We start from the raw sequence: 12,945 nt of genomic DNA, 5'->3' as shown, positions 1-12,945 counted from the left end.
ATGCTGCTTGGCCTGCTGTGTTCATCCAGCCCTGCACCTTGTTGTCTCGGATTCTCCAGCATCTGCAGTTCCTACTATCTCTGATTCAATCATAGATCATAGAATCCCTACAGTGTGGAAACAGGCCCTTCGGCCCAACAAGTCCACACCGACCCTCAGAGCATCCCACCCAGACCCATCCCCCTTTAATCCCCCTAATCTAGGCATCCCTTGAACACTACGGGCAATTTAGCACGGCCCATCCACCTGACCTGCACATCTTTGGACTGTGGGAGGAAACCGGAGCACCCGGAGGAAACCCACGCAGACACGGGGACAGACTCTCAAATTTACCAATTTTACATTGCATCATTGACCTGGTTATCTGACAGAAGGTAAAATCACTCCATCTTCTCCCACTTTTCTTTATACAATAATACATAGAAGAGGCTGGGATTTCAGAAGGCATTACAACAAGGATTTAACTTAAACATGGGAATCCATTCTGTTTCTTTGTGACAATACAACTGCAGCTGTAGTATGGAAGCACACAGCCTATTTTAAAAACTGAATATTATCAGGATTGCCTGTGTACACACAGTGGGAGCCTCAAACATTGCAGAAAATTCAGCCACTGTCACACTCCTTGAAACAAGGCTTCAATTTTCATGCAAATTTAATTTCTTTTCTAAAATAAAGTTACATTTTTGAAACAATTTAATTAAGTTATAAACAAAATTTCTGAGAATACTTCTCTAACCAATGTGTTGCTTCAACCAGTTAATAGGGGTTAAGTGTTCCTTCCTCAAAAGGGTATCACTAATAAACTAATGAAACACATAGTTTAAAGAAAACATCATTCAAAGGGACTATTGTTGGGACAAGCTGATTTTTAAATCTTTTCTGCTGTCCATGACTGACAGAGGAAGTAGGTCTAAGTTGCTGCCATCTTGGAGCTTCTTCCCCATTCTCAATTTGTCATTTTATTTTCCTGACCAGGAATGGTGCAACATGAGGTGAAGCAATAACTTTCAAACGCTGGCTTGACTTCATCCAGCACCCACTTCCCAAATGTTGGAGCTGACACCAGTAGCACCATCACCTACCCCACCCCAACCTTCTCCAAGCACTCATTCACGTACATGGCATCTTAGCACCCTACCCACCTGATAAGCTACCAACCTTACCCAGCTGGCACACTACCCCATGCTTATCTTACATACTTACCTTTTCACAAAATGTGCCAAAGTGTCTGGCTGTGCTGCTGGACATTTAAAATCATGGTACATGCCACGGTGACTGCTGTAAAAAGGGGGCACAGATTCCACAGTAATTCTCCTTACTACTGGATTTGTCATTTACTGAACAGGTTTGCAAAAGGAGGCCCCTGTCCAGCGCAGAAGATATCTGAAGGCAAGTGGGTCATTTTTAATCTGATTAAAAGGTCAGAAATAGTATTTCTGACACTGATTGGAATATCTGGGCCATTGACCTATTTTCACATTAGCTCAGAGTTTGCTGATTTGATTGCTATTCCAGCAGCGCATAAGATAGTTAGGAACACAGTCAATAGTTTACGCTTTGCAGTTGATGAGCTTAGATAATGCTAGATGCACACAACTGTCAAGAGAACCATTATGTGTCTGAAGAAATCCCATGACTTTTAAACTAATTAGGTGCAAGTTCCTCTTCCCATTCAATTACAGGGATGAGATAGTTACACCCTTTGTTCCTTTCAACACAGTGGTTTTACATTTAGAGGTTATGTTGCATCCAGTTTCAGGAAAGCAATTATGCTGCACCTCTTTTCCATTTTTAGACCCAGGTGTGGAGCTAGTCTCTGTGAAATGCTAGGCTCTGATTTTATACAGGAAAACAAACTTACACAAACAGCTCCCTGCATTTACGTTACTAAAATCAGATTACTTACCTAACCGACAGGATTATAAAGCCCTATCTTAATTGTTTCATTGGGAAATAGGAGGAGGTGGGTTTACATCATGGACTGGATCTCCCTCTGGGGCCTACCATCACCGAATGGCATTTTTAGAGACTCTGAGCTCTCAACAGCCACCTCAATTTGAAAGTAACAATTCAAAGTCAGGGCTGCAATACTATAAAACTAATTCTGATTCACATTTCCACCCCCACCCCAAGCACAGCTCAATTCTGGAAGTACAAGACTGACAAATTTATTCTACAGTTTCGAAACCCCCCATGACACTTTCCACATTGACACTGAGGTTTTGAAAAGATCTAAAGCAGTGTGTGTCTCAAAGTAATTGTAATATATTACATATTCCATTAGATAACAAGTTTTAGAGCTATGATTCCAAGCTTTTAAAAAGGGCTTGATCATTTCTTTTCAGCATCAGAATATTGCTTTTGGAACTTATGTCCATAAAAACTTCCCTTATCAACAACTGCGAAAGCTGACTAAACTCCAGAGAAAACACCATGTGCACAATCCTAAATCTGTGGAATTAGCCTCCCTAATAAATCTTATTAAAAAAATATCAGCGTCCTTAGTATTGTGTCCTAGGAGATCATTACTGGCATACGTAATGTCTATTTCATTAACTTACCCATGATTCCACATGAGAGGAGAGTAGGCCCTTTACTCATCTTCTTTGGATGGTGCTGTAAATGATCAAAAAAGATGGTTAGGCCAGAATTTAAAACAACTATCAGTTAAGGTGCTTTTAAAATATCAAAAAATGCACTTACAGATAGCTGACCAAAAAAATGCATTTAAAAAAATTATTACAATTATGTCATGAAGTAAACCAATCACAACTCAGGAGAAAAGACAGGTAATTGACAAAACTCTTGATGTAATTTGACATTTTACAGCAAGTGAAATTACCCAATCACAACAAGCGAATTGCATCATGTGACTATATGACATTATGACAGCATTAACTGACTTGATTTTGAATATCACCAATGTGAGAACTTTTAAATAAACAACCTTTTTTTCAGCTCGGAAGGCAAAGCCACAAAGAAAATATTTCCTTACTGAGCACAACTGTACCGTCCTGTTTAGAATATACATTTATTTGTATATTATAGATGCTAAATAGTTGACACTTTTTAGTACAGCTTTCTTGTGTAGTTCATGTAAATGGAATATTTTCTGTCCCCTGCATTCAAAGCATTGCATACCCAAAGAAGCTAACAATTACTCCTAATCATCTGACTACTAGATTTAATTTGGTACTGCAGCACAAATCTACACCATTTTTGAAATAGCAAATATAACTGGAGTTGTAGAGACGAAAATAACTAGTATCTTAATTTACAAAGGCAGCAGTATGAAGCACAGTAATCAACTTGTGTTAGTGTTATACATGAATACAACAAGAATTAGTAAAAGATCAATTATACTTCATACATCAGCTTCTAAATGAGTGCAGGAATCTGTTAATTTGTTATGGTACATGGAACTTGACTTCTTCCTGTTCTGTGTCATGCTGCTGGACTCTTGAGCACTGCTTACTTTTCCAAGGTCCCTTGTTTAGTTCAGACAACTTCTGTTGCAACAATTTGTGCACTGTTTTAAGCTCACTAATTGATATACTCTGAGAACTAAAACCAGCACCAAACTGCTTCAGCGATTAGAAAATCAAGAAATTGGATTAGCTGATCTATGCCAGACCAGAATCTATGGATTTTGCTGAGACAGGACAACTTGACAGCCCTTTAAAAATGGTAGCTGGGACAAGGTTCCAGAATTCCTGTCCCCATTCTGAGCACAGGACTAATATGCGGGCAGCATATGGACACAGCACTCACATTTGTGGAAAGTTTAAACACCCCCATCCCACACTCTTAATGGCGTTAAAGCCCTTATGGAAACAGATCTGGTTCACAGCTTGTCCACAGAGGAGATGTAAACCGTGAGGAACCCCAGACCTGAGTAAGGACCAAAAAAAGTCACCTGCTCCTGGAGTTCTCACAGTGACAGAGGTTAAAAATACAAACAGTGTTCTTTCAGTTTGAATGAATAGGTGCTGTACTGCAAGTGAGATGCATTTTTTTTTAAATTTAGTAACTGGGATAATCTAAAATGCTTTAAATTCTCAGAGTCCTTTCAAAATAGAATTAGCCTTCATCAGCTATAAGTAGAGAGAAAACAAAGATCTCTACCGGATCTCTGTTTGGTAGATCACCTGAAGTACTTTAAAGATAAATAACCATCAGCTTTTGCAATTTCAATAAGCACCAATGTTTGTGACAGTGAATGATGTGTGATCTGGAATAGATTTTTAATGACAACTGTGCCTATTATGAATGCTCGATTAAATTTCAAAAGGTCCACTTATCTCAGCAGGGACTGTATAGACATTTGGCTTGAAAGTTGAGAAAGACTAAAAGGTTAAACCACTTTTATGGGACTAGGAAAACAGTGTTGGCATTTACGACAGAATGGCCATTTGACGGCATTTTTTTTTTGGAAGGCCATTTTGAAGAAGAGTTCTTTTTAATAGCATTATGTTTTTAAATTAGATTGTTTGAAGGTTATTGATTTTAAATGTCTAATTCAGACATCAGACGTTTTCTTAGATTTTAAAGAGAAATAGAGAGAGAGATGGAAGATGGAGTATGAGGGAGCATGCAAGTATGAAGGGTAAGGGTCTGAGGGCCTGCTATGCATAAGTAAAACTTGGCCAATGTCCCAGTGAACAGAGATCTCTCATTCCAACCCAGCGATCTACCTGGCTACATTGCCACTTTTGGCCTGCCCACAGAGGTGATACACCCAACTCCATTCCACTCCTGCCCACATGTTGCAGAAATTTGCTGGTAGGGGACCGTTTCAAATTTAAAAGTATCTCTTGGGTCACAAAAGTTTCTGACTCGATCTTCGAGCCTCCTTCATATAAGTCCAGCCATCTTCCTATATTTTCCAGGGTAAGATCCTTCCATCCCTATAAGCTGACTACAATCTTTTATTTAAAATCTAAATTCTGAATCTTAACTGTCTGTCTCGTACTCACACGAAACACATTCATAACACAGATTGTTACTGAATCAGTCAACATTGATTTCATTTCTGAACAGCAGCTCAGAAGTAAACATATTGTGTAGTAAAGGTAAATCACTCATTAACATGAGATCAACAGCAACTGGGAGTACAAAAGCTGAAACTCTCCTGTTAGAAATTTCCCAATTCATCACATGCTGCATCAACCTAAGCTTGTCATGTGATGGTTATCTAATGAAATGCCTGATCGCAGAGGACAATTCCAGCTGGTTGCATCATCTAGAAGGTGGCACCACAAGACAGCCCATATCTGAAGCACATTTCCTTGCATCTGTACACTTTCTTGTCTGAATTGATGTAGGATGATGGGGTGAAGTCATTGTTTCAATGAGGTCAGAAAGTGAAATCTATCAAAAACTCTATAGATATCATGGTCTACTGGTCTTACTGTGTATTAAATCACCAAGAAAATTATTTCTGGGTAGTGAGACTTGAGGGCCTTGAAATTATTGTCATTAATACTAGCAGACAAATGGTTAACATTTATAGAGTCATAGAGATGTACAGCACAGAAACAGACCTTATGGTCAAACTCATCCAGACATCCTAAATTAATCTAGTCCCATTTGCCAGCATTTGGCCCATATCCCTCTAAACCCTTCTTATTCATATATCCATCCAAATGCCTTTTAACTGTTGTAATTGTACCAGCCTCCACCACTTCCTCTGGCAGTTCATTCCATACATGAACCATCCTCTGCATGAAAAAGTTGTCCCTTAGGTCTCTTTTAAATCTTTACCATCTCATCTTAAACGTATACCCTATAGATTTGGACTCCCCTACCCTGGGAAAAGACCTTTGCTATTCACCCTATCCATGCTCCTCATGATTTTATAAACGTCTATAAAGTCACTCCTTAGCCTCCGACACTCCAGGGAAAATAGCCCCAACCTATTCAGCCTCTCCCTATAGGTCAAACCCTCCAACACTCTCAAAATACTTGTAAATCTTTTCTGAATCCTTTCAAGTTTAACAACATCTTTCCTTTAGCAAGTACATCAGAATTGAACATAGTATTCCAAAAGTGGCCCAACCAATGTCCTGTACAACCACAACATGACCTCCCAACTCATTTACTCAATGCATTGACCAATAAAGGCAAGCATACCAAATGCCTTCTTCATTATCCTGTCTACCTGCATCCCAAGGTCTCTTTGTTCGGCAACATTCCTCAGGACCTTACACTTGAGTGTTTAAGTCCTGACCTGATTTGGTCTAACAATATGTAGCACCTCACATTTATCTCGTTTAAACTCCATCTGCCACTCCTCGGCCCATCGGCCCATTTGATCAAGGTCTTGTTGTGCTGAGGCAACTTTCTTCACTGTCCACTGTGCCACCAATTTTGGCATCATCTGCAAATTTATAACCATACTTCCAATGTTCACATCCAAATCATTTATATAATAAATGACAAAAAGCAGTGGACTTAGCAACAATTGCATGCAACTTTAACAAGAGCTAACTTAAACTAATACATTAGCACTTCAGTTAAGTACTGTGTTAGAATCCCTACTACTGTTATTACTGATCAAGTCAGATCCCAGACTGAAATCGGGCTAAATAGACTTTTATTTAAATTAATAAGGTGGTCTTTTTCACTAAAACATAAACATACAAAGCTGTAAATTTGTTTCAACATCATATAATTACACAAAAAGACAATAAAATAGAATGAAACAAGCAATTTACACATACACAATTGGAAAGATTTTGAACCACATAGTTGAAACTGCATTTTTACTATCTGAAAACAAAAATTTCACAGTACTCAAACACCAGACAGAATCTGCTTCTCTGTCACATCTATAGAAATAGCTTAACTATTCCTTTCAATTTCCAGACTTAAGTTTGGTAACCTCTTCCTTGATTAGTCATGCAATTGAGCTTAGACTTTCTCAATTTCAAACAAACCCTGAATTTTCACACTAAACTCCTTACACTGAGGTAACCTATGCTGTGACAGTTCTAAACTGACTACTTTCTTTAGTAGAAATGGTTTTGTACATTTATCTTCAATCAGGAACTCTGAAGTGAACAAAAAAGAAATACCAGCCTGTAGGGTCTCCCCAGCAGGTATAAAATAATACCCGAATCTTTTAATCAGAAAATGAGACAAGTCTCCTCAATGCTCACCACGCTCAAAAAAAGTTTTCCAATACAAACAAACTCTCATTATCACCCCAGGTACTCCTTCCCTCACATTAGTTTTAAACAAAGTCATGACCCCAGAAATGCTGACAAGTTAATTGTTAAACTCTTTTGAACACAAAGACCAAAACCCACTTGCTGCTAGTTCCAAGTCCAAAATCTGAAATAAATTACATTAAAAAGATATGTATATCAAAAATCTTACATCACAGCTGGGCAAATGAATGTCAAAGACAAAAATTAAGTTCTTCTTTGTTATAAACACAAAATGTAATTTCAAAATTATGTCTAACCACAATAAATTTAGCAATGAGAAAAACCAGTTAATCCATTCGGATAACTTTTGAAACCAAGTGTGGATTCCATTTCATTAACTGGGGAATGTTTTGCTCTTCCATGTCCAGGCTTAACAATTGGCAGAGCAGAAATGTTCATTGCAAACTAGGACACAGGCAGCTGACAATTTAATGAATGGAAAATCATGAGCAACTTGTGCCCAAATTTGTGATAAATATTTCCACCTTGTCAAGCCTTGTGCCAAGGCACTGAAGAGGAAAATCTGCTCTGTTACAAACAATCAATAGATTTTCCATGATGTGTAGAAGTGCATCAGCAATGTTATACTTGTCTGAGTTAGATGAGGGTGACCTAGTCAAATCTCCTAGAGCTGCTGAGCAAAATTATTAATTCATTTTGAGTTCCAATCATTCAATTCACCAGCCTCGCTGAGTTCACACACTTTGAGATGGGATATCTGGCACTGCTGCAAGTATTTAAAGATCTGCAAAATTCTTTTGAATGGAAGGGACTGGTGTCTGGCAAAATGAATTTCAGAGTTTTTGGAGCATAGGTACAAAGAACAAATGAGTTCACATTTCGAGTAGTGTTAACAATCAAAATGTAAACTGATCAGTTTATTCTCTCTACAGATGCTACCTGACCTGCTCAACTTTCCTAGTGTTTTACCCTTTTATTTCACATTTCCAGCATCAATAATTGTTGAACCAAAGAATGTTCAAGTTAAAAATGAATTGGTTAAGGAATACATAGAAGAAAAGGAGGAACAGGAGTTTTTCCCTGATTGATGCTTCACTGCACACTTGCACACAGCTATGACTGATGTACATCACTTTTAAATTTAACACGGAATTCAATGATCATATAGATTCAGATGTTATACCACAGGAGGTGGTCATTTAGCCCATTGTGTCTATGCAGATCAACAGAAGGTCTGATTACACTATTACTATTTTCTAATTTTTGGCTCATAGCCCTGGAACCTATAGAAATGCAATCTTATACATCTCTATTAGGTCTCCTCTTATAGCTTTTGATGATCCAAGGTAAACAACCCTATTCTGTTCAATCTTTGCTCATTGCACAGATCCTCCAGTCCAGACAGCATCCTAGTAAATCTCCTCTGAACCCTCTCTAATGCAAACACATCCTTCCTATAATGTGGTGACCAGAAATGCATTCAGTACTCCAGTTGTGGCCTAACCAGTGTTTTGTATAGTTCCAACATAACCTCTTTCCTCTTGAAATCTATGCCTTAGCTAACAAAGGCAAGTATTCCATATGCCTTCTTAACTACCTGATCTATCTATCTTACGACCATTTGTGCATATGCACACCAAGGTCTTTATGATCTTCAATACTTACTAGAGTCCTATCATTTATTGTGTAAGCCCTTGCCTTGTTAGCCCTCAAGTTTATTATCTCACAAATATTTAGGTTGAATTAACTTGCCACTGCTTTGCTCACCTAACTGGCCCATTGATATCCTCCTGCATTTCATGGTTATGCTTTCCTCATTATTGACCAACTTAATAATTTTCATGTAATCTGTGAACTTCTTAATCACACCATCTACATTTAAAGTTCAAATAATTAATGTATGCCGCAAACATCCAGGTCTCCAGCAATAGGCCCAGAAGAATACCACTGGAAACAAGCTTCCTGTCACAAAGGGCTCTTACTTACTTGAACAGTCTGCAATGAGGGACCTTATCAAAAGTCTTGCTAACGTCCACGTAGACCATATCAATGTCTTACCCTCAGCAATACTACTGCTCACCTCCTCAAATAATTAAATCAAATTTGTCAAAACTGACCTTCCCTGAGCAAATCCATGCTGATTATCCCTGATTAATCCCTGTTCCTCTAAGTACAAATACATTCTGTCCCTCAGAATTCTTTCCAATAATCTCACCACCATTGAGGTTAGACTGACTGGCCTCAAATTTCCAAATCTATCCTGTTCTCTTCTTTTTTAAATAATGGGACAACGTTAGCAGCCATCCAGTCCTATGCTATCTCACCTGTGGGCAGAGGGGATTTGAAAATTACTGTCAAGGCCCTCAATACCTCTTCTCTTGCCTCCCTCAACAGCTTGAGATACATCTCATCCAAGCCTACAAGTTTATCCCACATTTAAGGCTGCTAAATCCGCAAGTATCTCTTCTGTGTTATTTTCTTCTAACATTTCACTGTCCAACACCCTATATCTATACGCGTGTCATCCTTTTCCATTGTGAAGACTGTGTTCATGGAGGACTATGCCCATGCCTTCTGGGTCCACATACACATTATCTCTGTGGTCCCTAATGGGCACTACTCTTTTCCTCTCAGTTTTCTTGCTCTTTATACATATATTTTCTTCATTCTATCTGCCAATAATTTGCCGTACATCTCTTATTTTTCCTAATTTCTTTAAGTTCCACCTGCTCTTTTTATGCTTCTCTAGGGACTCTGTATTGGCTGTTGGTACCTGCCATAAGAGCTTTTTTTTTAATTTTACCCTTAATGCCCCTTGACAGACAGGTTTTTCCTGTGTTGATCCTACCCTTTGTCATTATATGAACATATTCATCCCAAGATAGTCAAGCTCTTCTGAGATACCTACCTGAACAGATAGGACTTGAACCCAGGCCTCCTGGCCCAGAGGTAGGCACACAACCACTGCACCAGAACAGCCCTCTGCATTTACCTTATGCTCTTGTTCTTTCCTACTTGAGTGCCTCCCACAGCTCTGACAGTTTTATCTGCAAATAGCTGCCATCGGTCTACTTAAGCCAAATCATATCTCGTCTTATTAAAATTTAGCCTCTCCCCAGTCCAGAATTTTTATTCCCCTCACACCATCCTTTTTGATAACTATCCGAATTTAATTGAATTACAGTCACTATCTTTAAAACATTTCCTTACTGTTATGCCTTCCCATTGCCCAGGCTCATTTCCGAATATTCGATCGAGAGCTACCCTCTCCCATCTTTGACTTTTTACATACTGGATAAAAAGCTAGGCACTCAGCTTATCTGGCTTATTCCTCAAGCTACTTGTATTAAAACATATTACATTTAGCCTTACTGACCTCACTAATTTCTTATCCACCCTATGTTTTCTCTGCCTTCCAGACTCCCTCACTTACATTTTCACATCTAATCTCACTTCTGAACTATTTGGCAGGATTGGATTCCCCTGCCAATCTAGTTTAATTCTGCCCAACACATTGGCAAACCTCACTATGAAAATTTTGGTCGCATTTCTGTTCAGGTGTAATTTATCCAACAGGTACAGTTTCCACCTGAGAAACAGTCCCAATATCTCATGACTCTAAAGTCCTACCTCCTGCACCATTTCTCCAGCCATGCATTTATTTGCTGTATGCTTCTACTCCTATACTCACTACTCCTTGGCACTGGAGATTATCTGGAGATTCCAATGTGGAGATCACTACCTTTGGAAATCTCGCCTTTCAACTTCTTAACTAATTCCCTAACTTCTCCTTGCAAGACCTCATATCTCTTTCTTTGTTTGTTATCAGTCCCAACATAGACATCTAGCTGTTCACCTTCCCCCTTCGGAATGCTCCGGTTCATGGCATTCTTGATCTTAGTATCTGGGAAGCAACATGCCATCCTGGAGTCACATCTATAGCTGCAGCGTCTCCACTCTCATTGTTTCTTTTAACCTCACTGGTGCCACTCCAGGGTCCCACACAGCTCCAACACTGTTAGTCTGTTTCTGGCACCTCTTTGCATTCACTACCCTTTAAACCTTGATGCCAGCATTCCCAAATCCCACAAAACTCCATCACAAGTCTGTTTCTGGGACTTCTCTGCTTTGGCTGCTCATTTTAACTTTTAAGGCCCTAAGGTCCTTGGGACTCTTGGTCCTGAAAAGTGCCATGTCTACCTCCAGTTACCCTGGATGGATAAGGTATCTCAAAGGTTTGAGCAATAGTTGAACAGCTGAACAGTTTCACATTGCTACTATGAAGTAGCACCAGAAGTGGCATTGCCACTAACAGGATGTTGCCACTAAGCCAAAAAGACATTCTATTTAGCATCCAAACACGTAGTGTGGTATATGAATATCAGTGCCAGTCTGATGCCGGGTATGAAGCCCATACATCCCAAACAGCAAATACCTTTGAGTGTTTGTAACAAGTGAGATAATGACTGCATCCTACTGCAACAGGGCCCAACATTAGACACGATTCTGCAAACGGACATCAGTTGCTAGATAATCCTGAGTATGCAAAGTGTCATGCTGATAATCAATTTAGGAACAACAGTTGTGAACAGATTGTGGTGCTTTTGTGGATATTGGAGGCTACGTATGTTAATACATAGGGCCCTGTTCTTTTCAGGCAGAAAGACCATGGACATGCATTGCACCTGTTTACACTCAATAAAACAGTTGACAGCTATTTGTTGATTCAATTCTCACGGAAATGCCTGAACCAGAGTTAACCGGCCTGGTTTAACATTTAAGTAGAGTTTGGTAGTTAACTGTCAGTCATCATTAATTCTCCATGGTAATTTCTCTACAAAAAGAGAAAACCACATGCAATCCGATCAGCACTCCCCTCATGCTATTTCAATGTTGGTTTTCCCCTTAAATGCCCCTTCATCATCATGTACCTTTTTTCAACGATATACAGATAAATTCTAACTCATGCTCTACCATGTCAATCTCATAACTGGTTAAACACTGAGGAAAGGAATGTCAGACATGAGTTAAGCTTTCCTCCATTAATATTATGAAATTTAATTTCTAAGTATGCCTACTTAAAGATAAATTACTCACTCAATTTGCTTTGTCATGTGTAAACTTTTTTCAGAAACTGGGAGACTGTAATTTGCTACATAAAGGAGTAAACTTATTCTAATGTTTTGACAAGTACAAAGGTGTTCTTTACCTGCAAACATTTTTAAACTGGATTTTCATCGAGTAAAATGGTTGCTACAGATCATGATTCATGAGTAGGCTACAGTTCTAAAAACTTCCAAGTGGACAAAGCCAAGCCATTGCCCATATGGAATTTCACAGCTATAACCGCACAAATACTGCAAAGACAGCAAAACAATGAAGGTACAGACTTTCCGTCTTTAAACCTCAACTGCTAACATAAGAGACACACTGAAATGTCATTGAAGTTGTGAAGGTGCTAATAGCCACATCTTTCTCCTGAGATGAGCAACAGATCCTTGACTAGAGAGATAGGAACTTGTTATAAAGTTAAAATTGACTCATTAGTGGCGCAGTAACATGACCAAAACTCTTCTAATCTTTGGAATAATTTTAAGTTGCTACATTTCTGAACCCTTGTCTCACTCTAAGAGTCTAATGTGCTGATAATACCACAGTCAGAGTCCAGGCAAACAAGAAGCCTGCCTCAAGTCTTAGATAACAAGGTGTAGAGCTGGATGAACACAGCAGGCCAAGCAGCATCAGAGGAGCAGGAAGGCTGACATTTCGG

At 39.0% G+C, this 12,945-nt stretch overlaps 1 protein-coding gene across 8 annotated transcripts in view; it reads right to left on the bottom strand.

Moving 5' to 3' along the window:
- Positions 1-12,945, bottom strand: part of fam53b (family with sequence similarity 53 member B) — a 105,457-nt gene that overhangs the window by 62,859 nt on the left and 29,653 nt on the right. For all 8 annotated transcript variants that reach the window (XM_048608908.1, XM_048608909.1, XM_048608902.1 and 5 more), the window contains exon 4: positions 2,565-2,619. In XM_048608908.1, the coding sequence (XP_048464865.1) occupies positions 2,565-2,619 (55 nt within the window). The remainder of the gene's footprint in view (positions 1-2,564; positions 2,620-12,945) is intronic.

This window comes from Rhincodon typus, chromosome 20 (genome assembly GCF_021869965.1).
Source record: "Rhincodon typus isolate 14 chromosome 20, sRhiTyp1.1, whole genome shotgun sequence".
Taxonomy (NCBI): Eukaryota; Metazoa; Chordata; class Chondrichthyes; order Orectolobiformes; family Rhincodontidae; genus Rhincodon; species Rhincodon typus.
Note: the sequence above shows the minus strand (reverse complement) of the source record. Positions and strands in the feature narration are given on the sequence as shown.